The sequence below is a fragment of the Colobus angolensis genome, unplaced genomic scaffold, assembly GCF_000951035.1.
Source record: "Colobus angolensis palliatus isolate OR3802 unplaced genomic scaffold, Cang.pa_1.0 Scaffold527, whole genome shotgun sequence".
NCBI classification, from domain to species: Eukaryota; Metazoa; Chordata; class Mammalia; order Primates; family Cercopithecidae; genus Colobus; species Colobus angolensis.
The window spans coordinates 196,620-220,598 of NW_012118788.1; the positions used below are offsets into that span (position 1 = coordinate 196,620).

General features: G+C 43.7%; 1 protein-coding gene across 1 annotated transcript in view; it reads right to left on the minus strand.

Moving 5' to 3' along the window:
- Window positions 1–23,979, minus strand: part of CABIN1 (calcineurin binding protein 1) — a 178,029-nt gene that overhangs the window by 134,741 nt on the left and 19,309 nt on the right. The window contains exons 2-6 of the mRNA XM_011960860.1: window positions 12,308–12,385; window positions 11,659–11,751; window positions 9,388–9,501; window positions 6,545–6,679; window positions 4,747–4,927 (exon numbers count right to left, since the gene is read on the minus strand). Of these exons, the coding sequence (XP_011816250.1) occupies window positions 4,747–4,927; window positions 6,545–6,679; window positions 9,388–9,501; window positions 11,659–11,751; window positions 12,308–12,310 (526 nt within the window). The 5' untranslated portion in view covers window positions 12,311–12,385. The remainder of the gene's footprint in view (window positions 1–4,746; window positions 4,928–6,544; window positions 6,680–9,387; window positions 9,502–11,658; window positions 11,752–12,307; window positions 12,386–23,979) is intronic.

Sequence of the window (23,979 nt, forward strand, 5' to 3'; positions counted from 1 at the left end):
GTGTTAGCCAGGATGGTCTCAATCTCCTGACCTCGTGATCCGCCTGTCTTGGCCTCCCAAAGTGCTGGGATTACAGGCTTGAGCCACCGCGCCCAGCCGCAATTTAAGACATGTACATCATTCATGTGAATGTAATAATGAGCCTCCTCAAGTCATTAATCTGGAAAGTCTGTGCCAACTCCAGCTCCTCCAGGAATGGAGACAGTAACAGGTAAACACACAGAAAAAATGGGATAGCATGGATTCACAAAGCAGAACTTTGATATAAATTATGAAAGCTTTCAGCACTTGTAATTGGGAACAGTCCAGGTCTCACCAGTGAACACACAGAGAAACAGCATACTGCAGCAGGGTGCCAGCTCTGCCTGGACACTGGGACCACTATCATGCCCTGCCCAGCTTCTCAGTTTGGTTCAGGTGGACTGCAAGTCACTCCTATCAAGAACAACTAGAAAATGAAGCACCTAGGAGTGAGAAGCAACACAGGGAGGAAAACCAGAGCACAAGTAGAAATCTGCACATGGAAGCCTTGGGAGAGGAGGAAGTGATGCGCTCCTAGTGTGCTTGGCAGGAGAGAGCAGAGACTGGCCACAATGCTCAGCAGGGCCACACGCCCCAAGGTGCACAAAGGCTGTGCAGCCTGTGAGCAAGGAGAGGTCTGTACAAACCCAGCCAGTCCAAGCTGCTCAATAGATGGTCCAAAGGTGCCTGCATCAGCCAAATAAGGGACATGGTTTCTCTGACACCACATGAAACTTGAAGGGTGGCCATCAATGACTTCCAGAGAGAAAACCCAGAAGGCACTGAGCACTTGGATGATGCTGGTTCTCAGTAGGCACATTAGCTGTAGCAAGTTAAACTCACTAGCCACCCTACAGTCCTGCAGAGGTGAGGCCTGGGAAATCTCAGAACAAGAGGCAGTCAGCAGGCCTTAACCCAGCAGCATCCCTCCCTACTCATATCAAATGTATAAAATGCCACCGAGAGTTAATTTAACACGCTGCTTTAATTTTTTTGTTTAAATGACTATCAAATCTATCAGGGCTCTCACAGGTGTATGTATCAGTTCAGTCCCTGTTATGATTAATTGTATGTGTCTATTTGACTGGGCTACAGCATATACAGACTTTGGCCAAATATTATTTTTGATGTGTCTGTGAGGGTGTCTTTGCATGAGATTAACATTTAAATCAGTAGACTGAGTAAAGCAGATTGCCCTCCCTAATATGGGAGGGCTTCATCCAGTCAGTTGAAGGCCTAAACAGAACAAAAAGGCTGATCTTCCCCCGAGTAAGAGAATTTTTCTCCCTGACTGCCTTTGAACTGGGACATTGGGGTTTTTTTTCCCTACCTTCTCACTAAAACCAAAACATCAGCTCTTCCTGGGCCGGCCAGCCTATAGACTGAAACTATACCATCAATTCTCCTGGTTCTCAGGCCTTTGAACTTGGACTGGAACTATACACCATCACTCCTGAGTCTGCAGCTTGCTGACTCACCCTGTAAATCTTGGAACTTGTCAGCTACCAATACCACATGAGCCAATTCCTTATAATAAATTTCTTTCTATATATGTACATACATCCTATTAGTTCTGTTCCTCTGGAGAACCCTAATACAATGCTCCAACCCAAATCTTCCCACAAAGACTTGAGTTTACCAAGCATAACTTCTCCTACAATGGGAGAGGGGTGCAAAGAACTAAAGAAGTTGGTGGGGAAGGAAGGCTGAACCCCAAAGATGGTCCCAAACTGTAGGAAGAGCATCCAAGAAGAGACTAAAAGCCTCCAGAAGAAGAAACTGCTAGAGTCAAAACATGGCCTTGTAGAACTATCATATTCTGCTGGTGGGAGTGAAATGAGGGGCAACCTACAGAAATGAGTGCATATGTTCACTGAAAGACATATACAAGAATGTTCATAGCAGGTTATGACTAAGAACCCAAATCTGGAAATAACCCAAATGCCCACGTACAGAATGGCTACATTGTGCAAACGCACATAATAGACTACACAAAAATAAGAAGACGTAGTGACTGCTGTGCCCCACATGGGTGCGCTCACAGGCAGGATGACAAGCAGAAGGGGCCAGGTTAAGGAAAGCACACGCTTTCCTTAAAAGGAACTGACTCTACCTAGAGAAAGTTCAACAACAGGCAAAGTTAATCTTTGGTGACAAAAAGGAGAAATCAAGGTTGCCTTAGAAGGCTGTAAAAAGTGGAAGGACCCAAAGTAACCTGCCTTCCAGGGCGCTGCACATGAGCTGTATCTTGACATGTTTTCAGGTATACAAACTGACAGGTCTCAGATTTATGCACCTTATTGTATGTACGTTTTGCCTCAATTAAAAAGATTTAAAAAGCGGTTATGGGCACCACCCCGTCCAGCTAATTAAAAAAAACATATTTTTAAATGGGGTTTCACTATCTTGCCCAGGCTATTCTTGAACTTCTAGGCTCAAGCAATCCTCCCATCTCAGCCCCCTAGAGTGTTGGGACTACATGCATGAGCTACCACGTCTGGTGTTGGAAAGAGCTTTAGAACTGGGGATAGGCTTCAAGAGTTTTGAGGAGTACACTGGAAAAAGTGAATATTGGTATGTAAGGATTGTTAAAGGTGATTCTGGGCCAGGCGCAGTGGCTCACAGCCTCCCAGAACTTTGGGAGGCCGAGGCGGGTAGATCATGAGGACAGGAGACTGAGAACATCCTGGCTAATACAGTAAAACCCCATCTCTACTAAAAATACAAAAACAAAAAATTAGCCAGGCTTGGCGGTGGGCACCTGTAGTGCCAGCTACTCCGGAGGCTGAGGTGGGAGAATGGCATGAACCTGGGAGGTGGAGCTTGCAATGAGCTGAGATCATGCCACCGCACTCCAGCCTGGGTGACAAAGTGAGACTCCGTCTCAAAAAAAAAAGGTGATTCTGATGAGGGCTCAGAAAGAAGAGAAGAGAAGAGGTACAGAGACAGCTTCCATCTTCCTAGAGAATAAATAATCATGTACAGAACGTTGGTAGAAATATAAACATCAAGGGCAATTCTGCTAAGATCTCAAATGGAAATAAAGAACATGCTATTGGACAATGAAGAAAAGATGATCCTTGTTATAAAGTAGCAAAGCACTTGGCTGAATTATGTCTATGTTCTAGTGTTTTGTGGAAGGCAGAATTTGTAAGCAATGAAATTTTGGCTATTTTGCTGAGACTTCTAAGCAAAGTATTAAAGGCATAGCCCAGTTCCTCCTGGCTGCTTATATCGAAATGCTAAAATAGAGAAAATAAGAAGGCATTGTTAAGCAAAAAGGAACCAGAACTTAAAGATTTAGAAAATTCTGTCTATCCATACTGCAAAAATTGAGAAAGTTTGTTCTGAGAACACTATGTGTGTGGCTGACCAACAATTTCCTTATAAGATCAGTGGGGGTATGAACCACAGATTTAATCAGGTACCTCAGCAGAAGCCAGAAAGGTGGGATTATACTGGCAGAAACACTGCTAGTGGGGACTAATGGGAACAGAAAAAATGAGAAAGAATGAAAGAACATCAAAAATATATGTTATCCTTCGAGGAAAAGGAAGAAGAACCTCAAAGGTGATTCAAAGATCATCTGAGCTGCCACTCCCACCACACACCAAGAGGCTAGGGCTAGTTCCTTAAAGGGTGGGGCCACTTCTCCAGTTTGCATAGGCCAGGATGTCTCAACCTAGCATCTTGCCAAGCCAAAAGGGTGGGGCTTGTCCCTCTACCTATGTGCTATGAGGGTGATGTTGCCACCTCAGTGGGCATCAAGGGCAGAGCATCAAGGGCGGAGCAAAGAGAATTATTCCTGAGCCTTAGGACCTCAAATTTGCCTTGCTAAGTTTGCTAAGTTTTGGGACCCATCACCCTTTCCTGCATTCCTATTTTTCCCTGTTGGAATGGAAATGTTTATCCTGTATCTGTTCCACCATTGTATTTTGGAAGCACATAATTTATCTGTATTCACAAGTTCACAACTGGAGAGGAATTTTGTCTCAGGATGAATTGTACCTCAAGTCTTACCCACATTTGATTTAGATAATATTTATTTTTGCTTCGTTTGTTTTTGAGACAGGGTCTCACTGTGTCACCCAGACAGGAGTGCGGTTGCACAACCTCGACTCACTGCAGCCTCGACCTCCCAGACTGAAGCAATCCTCCCACCTCAGCCTCCCGAGTAGCTGGGATGACAGTCATGCACCATCAAGCCCAGTTAATTTCTGTATTTTTTGAAGAGACGGGGTTTCACCATGTTGCCCAGGCTGGTCTCAAACTCCTGGGCTCAAGTGATCTGCCTGCCTTGGCCTCCTAAAGTGCTGGGATTACAGGCGTGAGGCAACATACCCAGCCAATTTCTTTAAGCCACCCAATCTATGGTATTTTTTTAATGGCAGCCCAAACAGACTAAGACACACAAAATGGGACAGTGCAGGGAGGAAATAAGACAGCCATTTCTTCTGTCAAACAAACAAAACCTTGCAAAGAAAAAAAAAAATTAGACAGCCAAAAGTAAAATCATTCAGAAAACATGCTACTTTATTACTACAAGGCATTTAACAAATCAAGAGATGCAGAATAAAGCAGAACTCTAAGAACATTTCCATTCTCCCTGACAGTCTGGCAAAGCCCTTCAGTGTTAACTTTGGCTTTCGGTTTATCCAAATTACCTTTCCTCTGCTGTTCCAAAAACCACTGGCACATGGAAGAAAGCATTAAAGCATGACTCACTTGTGTAATCACTGAGGGTGTAGAGGACAGTGATTAGATTATCCAAGCAGGGCCAGTGGTCAGGATTGCAACGCAGCCCTTCCTCAAAAGCATGGCGAGCCAGGGGTATCCGGATGAGCCTCAGGGCCACATGTCCAATCTTATACCACAGGTTGACGTCTGTGGAGTCCAGCATCACTGCCTGGAAGCAACACAAGCAGAGGGCACACACACACACACACACACACACACACACACACACAAAGTCAGATCTCTCCTTGAGCAGGCACCCCGGGGACAGGAGGAGCACAGCACTGGCACAGCCACTTGAACTACCCAGGGATATGGCAAAAGTGCCATGACTATCTTATAACTGACAAGCAATGCCAGCTCATCTTTCCTGGAGTCACACGTTTCCAAGATCTAGAGCAATAACGACACATAAAAAACTACAGGGACCAAGTTATTTAACTTAGAACTTTTTTAAAAAAAATTTCTTTTTTGAGACTGGGTCTCACTCTACTTCCCAGGCAAGAGAGTGCAGTGGTGTGATTATAACTCACTGCATCCTCAAACTTCTGGGCTCAAGCAATCCTCTCGCCTCAGCTTCCTGAGTAGCTGAGGCTACAGTGGCACATCACCACACCCAGCTAATTTGCAACTTTTTTTGTACAGACATGGCCTTAGTATGTTGCCCAGGCTTGTCTCAAACTCCTAGCCTCAAGTGACCTTCTGCCTCAGTCTCCCCATTTTCTTGATATATTTTGTCAATCTGAATATCCATATTCCTTACATATTTAATAGGTAAAAGAAGTAAAAGGAGAAGAAAGAAAAGAAAATATGGGCCAGGCATGGTGGCTCACACCTGTAATCCCACTTTGGGAGGCTGAGGTGAGCAGAATGCTTGAGTTCAAGAGTTCTAGAGCAGCCTGGGTAACATGGCGAAACTCCATTTCTATTAAAAATACAAAAAATTAGCTGGGTGCAGTGGTGTATGTCTATAGTCCCAGTTACTTGGGGGCACGAGGTCGGAGGATCGCTTGAGCCTGGGAGGTCAAGGCTGCAGTGAGCCCTGATTATGCCACTGCACTCCAGCAAGGGCAACAGACTGAGACCCTGTCTTCAAAAAAACTTGAAAAAATGAGAGTCTTATGGAATTCAAAAAAACTCATGTACTTTGAAGACAAACCTTGGTTCACATCCCTGCTGCAACACTGATGAGCAGAATGATGCTGAGCCTCTATTTCCTCATCACTAAAGTGACGATAAAGACTCCTTCCTTGCAAGATAGCATGAGGATTAGTGTACACATAGGAAGCAAATAGTGTAATGTGTGGTGCTTTAGAGGTGCCCACAGACAGACTTATAGTAACATGAAATAACAGCAATACTATTACGGCTGGAAGTATTAACATATTGAATGCTCAGTTTCAGACTTTGGTTGTCATACTATTGTGCATACCAACTCACTTAACTTTCACAACTATGCTCTTTTTTATTATTCCCACTATATTGGCGTAGACCTAGAGACACCAAAAGACTGAATCACTCACTCACAGCCACACATGCACTGAGCAGCAAAGGAAGAATTCACACGCAGTCCTCTGCATCCAAGCATGTGCTCTGCCCCAGCCCCTGCTCTCCAGGCCTGGTCAGTACTAATTGTTATCACCTATGGACCTACCCTAGAGCCTTGGGTACTATAGCTTGGTGATCCACCACTACAAACTCTTCTTTCTGGCCCACAAGACCCCAACCTCATCCCCTCCACCAAGAGCTTTCAAAACACCAAGGGAGCTAAGCACTGCCAAAACCATACCTCTAAGTAGAACTCCATGGCTGTCTCCAGATCCTCCCGCTGGGCTGCCAGCTGGGCCAAGTTCTTATACGTGGAATATTTCAGTATCAGCCCAGGGTGTTTCAACCCCTCTTTCTCATCACCGGATGAAACTGCCTGTGAACAAAACAGAAACAGAAGTGACAACTAGGCCTTGCAGCCTCAGCAAGCAGCCAGCAGGATACTTGGCTTCCAGGCTGGCCTCCGCTGCAGGCCCTTGAGCCAGTCTAGTGTCATCCACTGCTGGAAAACGAAGGCACTGCACCATGTGTTCTTATAAGACTACTCCTACTCCAAGCGCTCAGGGAAGAACAGACCACCCTGAGGTATTAATAGTTTGCAGACAGTCTGGGCATCCATAGAGACAGAGAAAAGCTGCCCCACCACTACTGCCATGCCTGAGGGTTCAAGCCTAGAGAATAACATTTACAGCATAGGTAGACCCAGCCAGCAGTTCAAGGTATAAGATAAAAGACAAGGTATGAGCAGGCTATCTGGGGGCAAAGGCCTAGAGCTTCACCCCAGGCATTCCAGGATTAGGAATCAACAGGCTGAGCTCCCAACTCTGTAACACATCACATGAGCATAGACAATTGTTATTAACTAAAACATTAGTGTCTAACCTCTGTAATTAAGAAAAATAATTCCTACCCTAAATATCAAGAGTAAAAGTGAGCTGAAAGACTGTAAGAATTGCAAATATGTTTAATATGAAAAGTTATTTCATTACAGCTTTAATGACCTTATATTCTAAGAAACTGCTGATTAGAAAACTATTGCTCCAACCACAGGACAAAGACTAAAATATTTTCTAACAGAAAAAACTCAGGGGCACCAAGAAGTTCTTTCCTGGGACAGGTGGCTTCCACACATTGCTCTTCATGTTCTGAACAGGTAAGACCCAAAGACATGCCACCCTCAGGAAGCATCCCTTGACTAATCCAAGAATCTACCTACCTTGGAGGTCTTAAGGAACTTCTTTAAGACTGAGAAGCTCAAATGAAGCCCCATTCAGTTATCTTCTACCATCATCTGACTTATCATACAAAAAGGCCTCCAAGAACCAGCTGACCAGGGCTGGATCCCAGGTACCTCTGTCCCTCCAGGTACAGAACTCTTCAAACAATAGTGGGAACAAATTTACAGAGACTGAGTGAGTCTACTTCAGACTAAACAGTCAGCAATACACATGCACATGCACATAACAGTGGATGCTCTTAACTAATCTCCACCTAACAGACTACCTACATTCAGCACCACTCTCCATTCACCATGAAAGGCTTGCCCCGGCAAGTCCCTCCAGGACACCCACCAGTCAAGCTGAATGCTTCTTAGGAGTCAGCTGTGGTCCAGGACCTATTTATGCCAATCTTCTGCAAAACTGTAATTATGTAATTAACATTAAGTATGTCGATGCAATATGAGTGTAAAAAGAAACTGTTCTATATATTTTCCGTATTTTTCAGTTGCTTACAATGAGCATGTTTTTACTATTATAAGCAAGGAGGGTGCTAAAACAACCTTGTGAGGCTGAAAGTGATATAAGGCTGAAAGTGATATAATGCGCACAGAAAGATGTACACACCTACAACTAAAAGGCTGACACATGACCATGCCCTTAGGTAAAAGGCTCCTGCCTAGCAACTGTTGGATGCTGGGCCCGCCCGGCATTCCACCACAGCCTGAGAGGGAAGACCAACATGCCCACCAACTGGTCCATAACCAAAGCTCAGTAAGTATAGAATAAACTAATTTTCCCTCTCTGGGTCCTCACCCACTTCCTACTAACAGGAGAGAAGGAGGTCACAAGTTTCATACCCCTAATTCCAAGTCACTGTAATCAGTAACCAAAGAATCTTGACAAGCTATATAATTAGAAATACAAAGAAAAACCTTGAGTGAGAGAAGGAATAGATGCTTTCTCCTGACAATTAGAACTCAGTATTCTCTATGTCATCGGCAGCAAAAACCATCAAGGTTTTTGGTGTGCTTGAGTCATGTCTGCAAGTGTCTGCATGCCTAGCACTGTAGGAGACTCTGCTCAACTGAAGGACTGTGCAGTCCAGTAAACACCCATGGAGCTTATCTGCTTCGTTAATGCACATCATCTGCATGTTTGAGTACTTGAAAACAAACACCTTTCCTCCTAATGAAATATACACCTTCCTAAATTAATTTCAGGTTGAGACCAATTCCCAAACCTCCAGTCAACATCTACAGTCAACTCAAGAATTAACTCACTCACCACTACCACAGTCCCCAGGCTGGGACCAGGTCTTGCTCTGACTGCCCCTCTCTGCTGTAACCAGTGTCCCCAATCCTTCTGACTATATTCAAAACTCCATGGCATGTCTATACAGACTTCCCAAGTTCATGGTCTTTCACTCAAACGGCATTTGCTAAAATGTGCTGCCAACAGGATCATTAGGTATCAGCAAACCATGGACTCCAATTCTGGTTTGAATGCTTCACTTACTTGGATGGCTTTGAGCCATCAAGACCTCACTAAGCCTCAGTTTCCACATTTGTAAAATCCAGCTACTGGGCAGAGTGGTTGTGAAGATTAAGTAATAACGATAGCTGGCCTTTAATAAGCACTTACACCAGGAATCATTCTACATGCTTCACTGGATTTACTCAACCCTCATAAAAACTCAATGAGGCAGATACCCTAGAGGTGGGGAAATACGGGCAGAGAGGTGAAATAATGTTTTCGAGGTTCCCCAGCCAAGAAACGGGAGAGCAGAAGTAAGGCCCAGAGCACCCAGCCCCACAGCCCATGCACTAACCACCACGGCACACTGCCTGGCCTGCTGGTGCCTCACCTCCCGCAGCAGGCGCGCCTCCAAGAGCTCATGGTAAGCTTTGGCAGACTCCTCAAACCGGTCATGTTTCTGCAGATCAAGGGCCTTGTGGTACAATGCAAAAGCCTCTGCTTCCTGCAAATCAAGACAAGAGATGTTTTCATACAGCATAAAGATCTGTCTTTTTTTAAGCCAAAAATGTGTGTAAGGCGGGGCTACAGTCAGAGGAACCAACCATGTGATTAGATAACTGGAACTTTCAGCTCCCCTACCTCCCAACTTCCAGGAAGGGAAGAGAGGCTGGAGATTGAGCTGATTACCAATGAGTTAATCAATCATGCCTATGTGATGGCATCTCTATTTAAAAACCCTAAAGGACAGGGTTCAGAAAGCTGCTGAGTTGGTGAACAACATCAAGGTGCTGGGAGGGTGCCGCACCTGGAGAGGGCACGGAAGCTCTCTGAATCTACCTCATACCTTGCCATAAACATCTCCTCCACTTGGCTGTTCCTGAGTTGTATCTTTCATAATAAACTGGTAAATGTAGACAAAGTGTTTTCCTAAGTCCTGTGAGTCATTCTAGCAAATTATCAAACCTAAAAGGGGTAGGAGTTAAGAATCCCTGATTTTATAGCCCAGCTGGACAGAAGTGTAGGTATCCTGGCACTCAATGGTTGCAACTGGCATCTGAAGTGAGGGCAGTTTTGTGGGATGAGCTATTAGTGCTGCGGAGTCTGACACTAACTCTGGATAGCTAGTGTCATAATTGAATTGTAGGACACCTAGTTGGTGTATGGAGAGTTGGAGAATTGGTTGGTATGGGGGAAAAATACCCCAAACATATGATGTCAGAAGGGTTGTGAGTAAAAAGTTCAGTGTGAATGGTTTGCATTGAGGCCAGGCACAGTGGCTCACATCTGTAATCCCAGCACTTTAGGAAACCAAGGTGTGAACCGAGGAGTTCACAGCCAACCTGGGCCACATAGAGAGACTCCTGTCTCTACAAAAAATTTAAAAATCAGCTGAGCATGGTGGCCTGGTGTCTGTAGTCCTAAGCTACTCAGGAGGCTGAGACAGAAAGACTGCTTGAGCCCAGGAGTTAGAGGTTATAATCATCTGTGACCATGCCACTACACTCCAGCCTGGGTAACAGAGTGAGACCCTGCCTCTTAAAATAAACAAAAACTGATTTCCTTTTTTTTCTTTTTTTTTTGAGACTGAGTCTCACTTTGTTGCCCAGGCTGGAGTGCAGTGGCATGACCTCCACTCACTGCAACCTCCGCCTCCGAGGTTCAAGCTACTGTCCTGCCTTAGCCTCCCTGGTAGCTGGGATTATAGGCGTGCACCACCACACCCAGCTAATTTTTGTACTTTGAGTAGAGACGGGGTTTCACCATGTTGGCCAGGCTGGTCTCCAACTCCTGAACTCAAGTGATCCACTCACCTCAGCCTTCCAAAGTGCTGGGATTACAGGCATGAGCCACCGCGCCCAGCATGGTTTCCATGTTTTTCTACTCACCACTCTGCCACAGCCTGATCATTGCCTGGGGAGGATGACAACCTCCTGTGGGAGGGAGGGGGCACTGGGTAGGTTGAACCTCACTGACATGCCTTACAGACTAGGGACAGATGACTAGTAGACTTCTGAGACAGCTCTGGAACTGTCCTGATTTCTACCATAAAATGCAGGAGGGTGGGGAAAGAGGCATATGTTTATTTCAGGGAAAACAAAGGCAGGAGCAAATCCCTGTTACACTAGAATAGAACAAAGGTATAGAGATGAATGCATGGAAAGAAGGAAGGCTGATATGGAAGAGATGCCAGGCCTCATGGGAAAGAGGAGTGACCAACAATCTAGGCAGTTGAGGTTGGACCTGGCTCCCTCACTAACCTGGAGGGTGATCCCAGTCTAGGTTGCTCCCCTCAAGAGTCTCGTCACACTATAAAATGAGGGCAATACACTAGGGAACCTCAAAGCACCATCTACCATTAATATTCTACCATTCCCTGGGTATTCCAACCCCTGAGGGCTGCACAAGGAATGGGGTGCATGGAAGTGGGCCTGGGGGCTGAAATGGCCTTCACATACACTGACAGAACAAATATAATTTCTCCTAAGTATGATTGTCTCCTAAGCAAAACAGGTTTAACAGGAGATGGAGAGCTAACCATCTTTCAAAATGGTATTTCCCCCTAAAACTCCACTGAAGAGATGTCTAAACGCATTTAAAATGAGGTAGTATCTATAGAAATGAGAAGGTCCACCTATAGAGAAGACCTTGCATTACGTACCTGAGCCTCCTTTGTCTGGGTTTTGTGACTTTTAAAGCTTCCTTCATGATCATCCTCAATGGTGGAGCTGGCATTTAAGGCTGCAATTCGAATCTAGAAACAGGGGTTTGGTGGAAGAGACAAGTTGCTTTGAGATGTCACTCATCTCTTCAAATACCCACAGATGAATACAATTCTGCTCCAGCATATGATCTATTCTACCTTGAAAAGCTATGGCCTTCTCAGATGTGGGGAATGAACAAAAATCATCCTCTAAAGAAAAAAAATAAATAACGGCGGCCGGTGGGGGGGGCGGGGGGTTATACCAATCTGTGCAGAAAGTATGTCCTGGGTACCATCTATCGCAAAAGCAACAGACACTGGGGACACCTCAGCAACAGCTCAACACAGCAGAAGGTAATGGAACAACAGATTTCAACAAAACATGTTAACTTTATGTGTTTCCAGCAACTGTGACAAAGTCCTGCAAGTCGCTTCAACCATTAGGCAAGCAATCTCATACCCTCAAAGGTACCAACAGCTCTCCTGGGAGGAAGGCTATTCCATAATAAGAGCCTTCAGAGTCTAACATGAAAATGCTCCTCACCCCCAGGAGTAAAGTAACATAAGAACACTGATGTCCGCAAAACAGGCAGGCATCAGTCCTTACCATATTCAGAGAGATTCAGCACTGCCACGCAGCATTACTTCTCATCACTGGCAAAGGTTGCCCCAGTCCACAACTCTCCTAGAAAGGAAATAGGACAAACTGAGACAAGGCGTATGAAGAACCAGGAAGGTCACAGTGCCAAGGTCCACCAGGAACCAGTCCTGAGCTCTATGCAGACAGGCCAGTGAAGAGCTGCCTTGGGACAGCAGTGTGGTCTAACACACAAGGAGCTCCTTGGTCCCTCACGATAGCATTCATCATTTCCTGGCAATGCACCAGGTGTCAGGCACACAAAAGAGTGACAATCCCTGCCCCCAGGGATCACTGCTAGCAGAGGTAACAAGCCTATTATTTTTTTCAAAAGCTGAAATGATACGAAAAGAAACACAGGCAACATCTAAAGGCAGAAAAGAACAATTCATTCAAAGGGATTAAGGAAGGCAAAGGAGTAAGTTACTGCATTAAACCTTGAAGAACAGAATACACTGCAGTGGAAGACAGTGAAGCAAAGAGGCAGGGAGAGTGAGGTGTGATGGGAAAATTAGAAGACAAGGCCTTAGAGCGGGGATGTGAATGGAGGATGGAAAGGTAGTTGAGGGCCAAGCCACAACACAGAGGCCATGAACTTTATCTGTAGACAACAGGGAACCAATGGATGTTTTAGGGAGAACAAAATGTTTTGCCTATGTTTTAGAAAGATAATAGAAAAATAATTAGAGGTAGGCAGACTAGTTTGGAGGCTGCAAAAGATGACAGGATTGGCAAAGATGTGGAGATTTAGAATCTCATGCATTGTTGCTGGGAATGTAAACTGGTGCAGCCCTTGTGGAAAACAGTCTGCTAGTTCCTCAAAATGTTAAACAGAGATAGCACATGACCAGGGAATTCCACTCCTATGTGTATCTACCCGAGAGAAATGAAAACATGTCCATGCCAAAAACTTGTTCATGAGTGTTCACAGAGGCGTTATTTCTAAAAGCTAAAAGGTGGAAACAACCTAAATGTCCATCAACTGATGAATGGATAAATAAAACGAAGTATGTCCATACAAGGAAGTATTTATCATTCAGTCATAAAAAGGAATAAACTTCTGATACATGCTACAACACGCAAGAATCTTGAAAACATTACACTAAATGAAAGAAGTCACACACAAAAGAGCATATATTTTCTGACTCCAATTATCTGAAATGTCCAGAATATGCAAATCTACAGAGACAGAAAGTAGTTTAGTGCAGGGGTCCCCAACCCCCAGGCCACGGACCAGTACTGGTCCATGGGCTGTTAGGAACTGGGCCACAGAACAGGAGATGAGTGGCAGGTGAACAAGCATTATTGCCTGAGCTCTGCCTCCTGTTGGATTAGCAGAAGCCTTGGATTCTCCTAAGAGCACAAACCCTATTGTGAACTGTGCATGCGAGGGATCTCGGTTGTGCGTTCCTTACAAGACTCTAACTAATGCCTGACGATGTGAAGTAAAACAGTTTCATCCAGAAATTATCCCTGCCCTCTGCCTCTGGTCCATGGAAAAATTGTCTTTCAAGAAACCAGTCCCTGGTGCCAAACGGATGGGGACCGCTGGTTTAGTTGGCTTGGGGAGAAGGACAATTGAGGAGCGATCACCAAGAGGTTTAGGGTTTCTTTCTGGGATGACAAAAATGTTCTAAAACTGATTGTGGTGGTGGTTACACAACTCTGTTAATATACTAAAAACCACTGAATTTGTACACTTTAGGTGAACTACATGGTGTGTAAATTATAAAGCTCTTATTTTTAAAAAGATGCCAGGATCCCAGATGGACCCGTGACAGTAGGGATGAAGGGGAATCCCACTAGGAGGTAGACTCACAGGACCTGACACCTGGGAGGCTGGCCCGAGGAACCGGGATGGGGATATGGACGCTACCAAATACGTCAAGGGGGGCAGGAGGAGAAGCCGTTAAAAGTCCTAGCTGAGAGGCTGGCAGAAGGGCCTGGGAGAGCCCAGCAGGCAGTAGGACAAGCCTTAAACAGACAGATTGAACACATGCTCCACTTTTATCAATTAAAATAACTGCTAGTGGCTGGACTCAGTGGCTCATGTAATCCCAGCACTTTGGGAGGCTTAGGTGGAAGGACTGCTTGAGCCTAGGAGTTTGAGACTAGCTTGGGCAATAAGATGAGACCCTGTTTCTATTAAAAATAACAATAAAATAAATTTAAAATGACTGCTACTGTCATCAGTGCTTACAGCAATGACTTCTAGCACAGGCTTTCACAAATAGGCTCTGAGTTCTCCTGGGGTTCATGAAAGGAAGGAAGTACTTTCTCACAGACAAAGAAGATTCAAACCTTTCCTAGACCGATAGCTGTTTTATCTCCTGGGTTCCACATTTAGAAAAAAAAGAATACTGCTAATCAAAAGTTTGGAAACTGCAGTTTTTGTGTTTGTTTTTGTTTGTTTGAGACGGAGTCTCTCTCTGTCACCCAGGCTGGAGTGCAGTGGTGCGATCTTGGCTCACTGCAACCTCCACCTCCCAGGTTCAAGCAATTCTCCTGCCTCAGCCTCCTGAGTAGCTGGGACTACAGGTATCTGCCACCACACCCAGCTAATTTCTTGTATTTTTAGTAGAGATGGGGTTTCACCATGTTGGCCAGGCTGGTCTCGAACTCCTGACCTCAGGTGATCCACCCACCTTGGCCTCAAAAAGTGCTGGGATTACAGACACGAGATTACGGTAAGCCAGCATGCCTGGCCAGAAACTGCAGCTTTATCATAAGCTATGCCAAGATGGACACTGGGACCACTATACGATATGAAAAAAGTAGAAACTATAGCATTAAAACCCTCCATCTAGGCTGTTATCAAAGCAAAATAAAGTCAGAAAATAACAAGTATTGATGAGGACCTGGAGAAACTGGAGTCTGTACATTCCTGGTGAGAATGTAAAACAGTACAGCTATTATGGAAAAGAGTATGGCAGCTCCTCAAAAAATACAATACAGAATTACTACATGACCCAGAAATTCCACATCTGGCTACATACACAAAATAAATGAAAGCAGGGACTTGAACAGACACTTGTACACTCACGTTCATAGCAGCATTATTCACAACAGCCAAAAGGTAAGAAGCAACCCAAGTGTCCAACAACAGACGAATGAACATGTGGTGTATACATACAACAGAATATTATTCCACCTTAACAAGGAAGGAAACTCTAGCACATGCTACAACATGAAATAAACTTTAAAAACTGCACTAAGTAAAATAAGCCAGATACAGAAGAACAAATAGTATATGATTCCACTTACAGGTGGAAAATAGAATAGGAAAATTCATACAGACAGAAAGTAGAATGGTGGTTGCCAGAGGGGGAGAGGGCAATGGAGAGTTACTGTTTAATGGGTACAGCATTTCAACTTTTCAAGATGAAAAGAGTTTTGGAGATGGATGGTGGTGATGGTAACACAACAATGTGAATATACATAATGCCACTGAGCTGTACACTTAAAAAGTGGGTACAATGCTAAATTTTGTTTGCGTATTTCATAATTTTTTTAAATATCCCGAAGTAAAACAATCAATAGAATAGTTTCCAATTAGGATCAAAGTTGAACTTGTTTTGAAAACACAAAGACATTACTCCAAATAAAATCTCTGACAGGCTCTGATCATCCTCAAGGCAGGCCAACAGCCCATGGTCAGACCTGCAGCTCAAGCAACACCCTGATGACTCCCAGTAAGCAGAACTTATAGCCCCAAGGGCCAGCTATGGAGCCCACTGGAGATTAGAAGAAGTGAGAGAGTCTCTCAAACCCCCACTTCACAGCCACTCTCTGGTGCTCACCCCCTGGGCTCTCTGCACTGAATCCCAAAACACTTCTAATCCCATTGAGCATCACATAGCCTCCATCTGAACTGCTGCCTTCACTTACAGAGCAGTCGCTCAATAACTACCCATTGGTTGATTTTTTTCACCACTATCTTACTGTAAAAATCAGTTGTCCCACCTAGACCTAGGGTTGCAAGAAGAAAAAATGGAAAGGACACTGGATTCAGAATAGGAAGATTTCAGAGTGTGACTGAGCTGTGTCTCAGATACCTGACCCCCTGATCCCTTACAACCCTTGATGTCCTTGTGTATAAAATGGCGACAATAGCTTCACTAGCCTGGAGTTCCTCTGACCAGAGACCAGCAGACTCAGCTGGGATTCCCTGTGTCACATCCACACTGACTTTTCTCCTGCCCCCTGCCACCCCACAAAGGCAGGAGAAAAGTCATGCCAAGCCACAGGGCTCTCATCCACTCATGCCAAACCACAGGGCTCTCAACCCACTTTCTGCAGGACAGGTGCTAGCTCCAAGTCATGGCAAGTCTTCCTAGATGCCAACTGGATCCCTCTAGGGAAAAACAAGGGAGGGGCCTGTGAATGGCTGAAGGATCAGGTCTCTATGTGGCGGTGGCAGGGTCCATGTGCATGGGTAGGAGAACATCAATACAGCCATCATGCCAAGGCCAACCTATTCCACAAGGAAGAAAGCAGCTCGTCTGCTTCCTAAGTAACGTTTCGAAGGAACGCATCCAACCACTACCAGGATGGTGCCAGGTGGGCCTGTGCCTTCCCCTGATGCATATACTTCTTTGCCTCCAGGACTATGGTGAGTGCAAGTCCAATCTCAGAGCTGACAGGAGATGGCCTCTCAGGACAGATGAATGACTAAATAACTACGCAAGCTGGAGAAAAAAAAACAGTGAGCTTCAAATCCAGAGCAGGGTTTCTGGCCCAATATGTTGTCTGAGTCCCTGCTCCAGTCCAATCCCTCCCGCCTCCTCCATAAAGAAGGCACCTGGATTCCCTGAAGCAACAGCTCTCTGAGTACCACGATCAGCAGGGCCCAAACACCCTGAAAAGAGTCCACAGTGTAGGAGAAGAAATAGAGATTTCAGGCTTCCTAATTATTTTCAAAATTGTTCTGTTAAAACTCAAGTCAACTCTCCCCACTAAAAGGGCACCTGTGCTGGCTTTAACATAGTCTAAAAACAGCAGCACTTGGCACCTCTCCAAATCTCCAGTCCATCCTAGACATTTACAAAGCACATCCACATTATCTCACTTGAATTTAATGCAGTCTTACAAAATAGGCATTATCATCCCCATTTTCCAGATTAGGGAATCGAGGCTTAGGGAGACTAGCTGACCTGCCCAAAGTCATAATGCTAGAAAGAGACAAAAATAGGACTCAAAGCCCAGCACTCTTTCTAGCACAGCAAAAACTGATGTGCCTTGGCAAAGAGTCTCCTGCCTGCCCCCTGGATACACACAGCTGTGAGCTATTATGCTTCAGCTAAGAGCCACAACTGATGCCCTGCAAGGGCTCTGAACAGGTTTGCTGATGGCCATAGAATAAATTGTATTTGCTCAGGCTGTTGGGCTATCACCTATGCAGCATCAACATCACTCTATAAAACAGAAAACAAAATTTCCAATTGTCTAATAAAAGTACTAGCAAAAAGCTCTTCAATGCCCAAGTATTATATGCTAATCAAAAACTCACAAAGACCAGCTCCCATTTTATAGGGAGGCACCTCAGGCTTGCCATATTAGGTGATTTGCCTCAGGTTGCCCAGCTGGTCTGCAGCAGAACCCAAGCTTTAAGCTGGGTTTTCAATGTGTCTCCTGGGCACAGACACATACTGAACTGAGGCATACTCGTGGGTATACAGTTTTACTGTCTACACAACATTTAATCAAGAAGAACCTAAAAAATTATTCTCATATAGACTTATCATATACATTAAGCCCATGAGACCAGCACCCCTTCTGCCCACTGCCTTCTATTTCCACTCCATTATTACCACTCTTCCTCAGCTCCCCCAAAATTTCCAGTAGCAAAATTAAGAAGCAGCCAGAATAATGGACACACTGGGAAGACTGTAGGGGCTTTGAACATGTACTGTATAATACCCTTTACTAGCAACAACCATCTTTTTTTTATTTAGAGACAGGGACTCACTCTGTTGCCCAGGATGGAGTGTAGTAGCACAATCTCACCTCAGCTCACTGCAGCCTCAACCTCCTGGGCTCAGGCAATCTTCCCATCTCAGCTTCCTCAGTAGTTGGGACTGCAAGCGCATGGCACCATGCCTGGCTAAGTTTTTAACTGTTTTTTCGTAGAGGTGGGGTCCCACTATGCTGTCCAGGTTGGTCTTGAACCCCTGGGCTCAAGCGCCTCGGAATGAAGCCTCAGCTTGAGGCTCACTGCAACCTCCAGCTCCCAGGTTCAAGTGATTCTCATGTTTCAGTCTACCGAGTAACTGGCATTATAGGCATGCTCCACCACATTCGGCTAATTTTTGTATTTTTATTAGAGACAGAGTTTCACCATGTTAGCCAGGCTGGTTTCAAACTCCTGGCCTCAAGCGATCCACCTGCCTCAGCCTCCCAGACTGCTGTTATAGGTATGAGCCACCGTACCTGGCCTTGAGTTTTTAAATATCGAGCACATGCAAGAATTTTTTCCTAAGATATACAAATAAAACATCTTTTTAAAACTAAAAATCTTACACTGATTTGACACAGCAAGAGATGGTTCTTTCGAAATGTCCCCTCTACACGCCCTCATCTCTTCAGTGGGATTGCCCTGCCTCTGGGTCTGTCCCTCTTAATAGTCTTGTAAACTTCTCAAAGGCAGCAGTCCTGTCCTATTTATCTTTCTACCACCATATCTGGTACCAAATCCCACAAAGGAAGAGACAAGTAAATACATGAGTGGTTTCTAGATAGCTCACCTGTTATTCAGTCATACCCTCCACACAGGGAGAAGTACCACCAGTCAAGCAGAAAACAAAGTGCTTCCTGTGCAGAACAAATATGCATCCTCATTTCAGAGATAAGGAAGCTGAGCCCTGTAACCATATTACTAAGGATGGAATAGTCACAGAATTGCACCTCTCCATAACAAAGACAGAACAAGGGCTGGAAGAAAACGACTGGAGGACAGGATACATTTAACTTTTCAGTCAAGTCTTTCTCCATGACCACCATCCATCATTCACAGGATGACGCTCGAAGGACAGGCCAAGCTTCAGAAGTACCTGAATGCAGAGGCAGCCTGCAGAGACACAGCTCACTGATGGCTCTGTTAACACCATGGACTGCAGCGCTCCCACGCGAGGAGGAGCATTCCCATCTCGGCTCAAATAGGACTTTATCAGTCCCCATTCTTTTGGCACATTTCATTTTTCTGTGCTTCGCTTTATTGAGCTTCACAGGTACTGTGTTTTTGATGAAAGTCTGCGGCAACCCTTTGTCGAGAAAGTTGGTAAGTGTCATTTTTCCAAGAGCATGCGCTTACTTTGTGTTTCTGTGTCAGCATTTTTTAGTAATAAAGTATTTCTTATGGTTTGTACTTTTTTTTAGATATAATGCTGCTGCACACTTAATAGACTATAGTACAGCATAAACATTAACTTTTATATGCACTGGGAAACCAAAAAATGTGTGTGACTTGCTTTATTGTGATACTCACTTTATTGCAGTGATCTGGAATAGAATATCAACCCATAATATCTCTGAAGCATGACTGTAATGAATAAAAAAAAAAAAAAAAACTGCCAGTAGACCCAAAATAGAAGAAACCTTCTCAATCTGTATCTCAGTCAATATGGTGCTGCTATAACAGAATACCTGAGACTGGGTAATTTATAAAAAACAGTAACGTACTGGCTCACAGTCCTAGAAACTGGACAGTCAAAGAGCATGGTGCCAGTGCCAGTACCTGGCAAAGGCCTTCTTACTGCATCACTGCATGGTGGAAGGCAGAAGGGTGAGAGAACATGACAAAACAAAGGGGGATGAACTCACTTCTGTAACAAACCCATCCTTGCAATAATGAATCTATTCCCAGAATAACAACATTAATCCACCTATAAAGGCAGAGCCCTCATGACCTATCAACCCAACCCTTAAAGGTTCCACTTGTCAACACTGTTGCATTAGGGATTACATTTCCAACATATAAACTGTGGGGGATACATTCAAACCACAACAATCTGATAAAAGGTATTTACAAAAAACCTACAGCTAGCATCATACTTAATTTACCTCCAAGATCAAGAAACAAGACAAGGATATCCACTGTCTCTGTCCTATACCACAAAATACTGGAAGCCCTAGCTACTACATCAAGGCAAGAAAAAGAAGTAAGTGGAAAGAGATTACAAAGAAAAAAATAAAACTGTCCCTTTTCACAGATGGCATGATTGCCTTTCACAGAAAATCTCAAGGAATCTAGAAAATAAAGCCTTAGAACTTCTAAGTGTGTTTAGCAAAGTCATAGGGTACAGGTCAACACATAAAAAGTAACTGTATTTCTGCATACTAGCAATAAACACCAGAAATCAAAATTGAAAAAAGAATATCATTTACAATAGCTCCAAAAAATTACGTATAAATATAACAAAATATGTAAAAGTCTATATCCTGAAACCAAGAAAACAGTGATGAAATAACTCAAAGTACACCTAAATAAATGGAAAGACATACCACGTTCATGAACTGGAAGATTCAACATAGTAAAGACGTCAATTTTCCCCAGACCTATAGATTTAGTGCAATCCCAATAAAAATCACAGTAGTGTCTGTCTGTAATTATAGATAAGCTGACAGAAAGATTTAATGGAAGGCCAGAGAGATACTAGAATGACCCAGGTTTAAAAAGAATAGTAATATTGGAGGAATCACACTACACAATTTTAAAACTTACAATAAAAGCTGTAATAATCAAGGCAGTGTAGTGTTAGTGAAGGAACAGACACATAAATCAATGAAACAAAATACAGAGTCCGTAAGAACCCAAATGAACATGGCCAATTTATTACTGACTACGGTGCAAAAGCAATTCAATGGAGAAAGAATCTTCTTTGCAACAAATGGTTCTGGAACAACTGAACGTCCATATGCAAAAAGAAAAAAGAAAAAGAACCTCGACCAAAAATTCACATCTAATACAGTAACAATTCAAAATGGCTGAACATAAAATACAAAACAAACACAGCAGAAAATCCTTGAAACCGAGGGTTAGACAAGCCTTCAGACAACACAAAAAAACACAATCCATAAGCAAAATACTTAGTAAACTGAACTTCCAAATTTAAAAATTTTTGCTTTACAAAAGACACTGCTACAAGAATGAAAAGGTCAATCCTCCCACCAAAAACACCAGTAAACTAGGAAAATAATTATCAAAATACTGTTTCAAACTCTGGAACCTGACCAGGCATGGTGGTGGTTCACACCTATAATCCCAGTACTTTGGGAGGCCAACGCAGGTCGATTGCTTGAGCACAGGAGTTTGAGGCCAGCCTGGGCAACACAGTGAGACCTCGTCTCTACAAAACATAAAAAAAGTTAGGTGAGGCGCGGTGGATCAAGTCTATAATCCTAGCACTTTGGGAGACGGAGGCGGGTGGATCACTTGAGCTCAGGAGTTCGAGACCAGCCTGGGTAACATAGTGAAAACCTGTCTCTACAAAAAAAATACAAAAAAATTAGCTGGGCGTGAAGGCACGTGCCTGTTGTCCCAGCTACTTGGGAGCTGAGGTTGGGAGGCTCACTTGAGTCCAGAAGGTTGAGGCTGCAGTAAGCTGAGATTGTGCCACCGCACCCCAGCATGGGCAACAGAGTGAGACCCTGTTTCAAAAAAATAAATTAGCTGGACATGGTGGCACATACTTGTAGTCCTAGCTACTTGGGAGGCTGAATGGGAGGATAACGTGAGCCTAGGAGGTCACAGCTACATTGAGCTGAGATTACACCACTGCACTTCAGCCTGGGTGACAGAGTGAGACCCTGTCTCAAACAAAGCAAAGCAAAACAAAACAAAACAAAACTCTGCAACCTGACCGAACACTTAAAACAACCAGCAGAACATTTGACGAGCAGAGGCTGCTGATATTTGGCAAAAGAATAACTTGCTTGACTCAGCCTCCATCCCCTATTCATAGCAGCCCATGTTCCTAAAGTGGCTGGCTGGTTCCAAACCTACAAAAATGAGGGTTTGTGCACTTTGGTTGGTCTGGCAGATCCCTGCAGAACTGGTATATACTTGCCTTGGTTTTGGCCTTCTCAGGCTATAGATGTTTTCACAGGTGGCTTCTATCAGAAGATTTAAAGAGACGGAACACCCTTTCCCCCCCGTTCTGAGCCAGACATTTAAGGAAATCGTTGTCAGGTCACTGGCTGACCAAAGAAATAATGGAACAGAATCTACAATGCCCACAAACAACAAGGCATACATTTTGTAAAAATAGTTGGGAAAAGTCAAAAATTGATGGCTGCAGCCCTCAACAAGAAAAAGTCAGAAATCTGACTTCCAACACTACCCACACTATAATACTTAGAATGTACAATTCTAAACAAAACAATGACAAAGAATACAAAGAAAAAAGAAAACGTGGCACATTCAGAGGAAAAAGGAATTCGACAGAAACCATCCTGAGACACTGAATTTGATACAAAATATTCCCAACCAGACACTGAAATTACTAATCAAAAATATTAACTGTCCTAAATATGCTGAATCAACTAAAGGAAATCAGGATAAATGAATAAAATAATAAAGGAAATAAGGAAAATAATGTAAGAACAAGATGAGATTATCACTACAGAGACAGAAATCCTAAAAAGAAATCAAACAAAAATTCTGAAGACTAAAACTACAACTGAAATGAAAAATACAAAAACAAACGTGAGCAGGCGAAATAAATGGTCAGTGAACATGAAGAAAAGGCAACTGAAATTATCCAGTGTGAGAAAAATAAAAAAGAATAAAGAAAAATGAATAGAGACATAGGGACATACAGGCGATACCATCTAGAAAACCAACATGTATCATAGGAGGATCTGAGGGAGGAGAGAGAAAGGGGTAGAAAAATTATTTGAAGAAATAATGGCTGAAAACTCCTCAAATCCAATTAAAGACATTAATACACATATCCAAGAAGTTCAATGAACTCTAAGAAGTACACATTCAAAGACATTCACATTGAGACACATTATAGTCAACTTGAGACCCAAAACCAGAGAGAAGATCTTGAAAGCAGCAAGAGAGAAGCAATTCTTAGGAAAAAACACCCAGAAAAATCTTCACGATCTTGTATCTGGCAATAATATTTAAGTATGACACCAAAAGCTCAGGAAACAAAAGAAAAAATAGAAAAATTAGACTTCATCAAAATGTAAAACTTTTAGGCAAAGGACACTATCAAAAGAGTGAAAAGACAACACATGGAATGGAAGAAAATATTTGTAAATCATATATCTAATAAGAGATTAATATCCAGAATATATAAAGAACTCCTACAATTCAACAACAAAAAGACAAACAAGTCAATTTAAAAATGGGTAAACAGCCAGGCATGGTAGTTCACGTCTATAATCCTAGCACTTTGGGAGGCTGAGGCAGGCAGGTCACCTGAGGCCAGGAGTTCGAGACCAGTCTGGCCAACATGGTGAAACCTCGTCTCTACTAAAAATACAAAAATTAGCTGGGCATGGTGGCATGCACCTGTAATCCAGCTACTCAGAAGGCTGAGGCATGAGAATTGCTTGGGCCCAGGAAGTGGAGGTTGCAGTGCGCCAAAATTGCGCCACTGCACTCCAGCCTGGGTAACAGCAAGTCTCTGTCT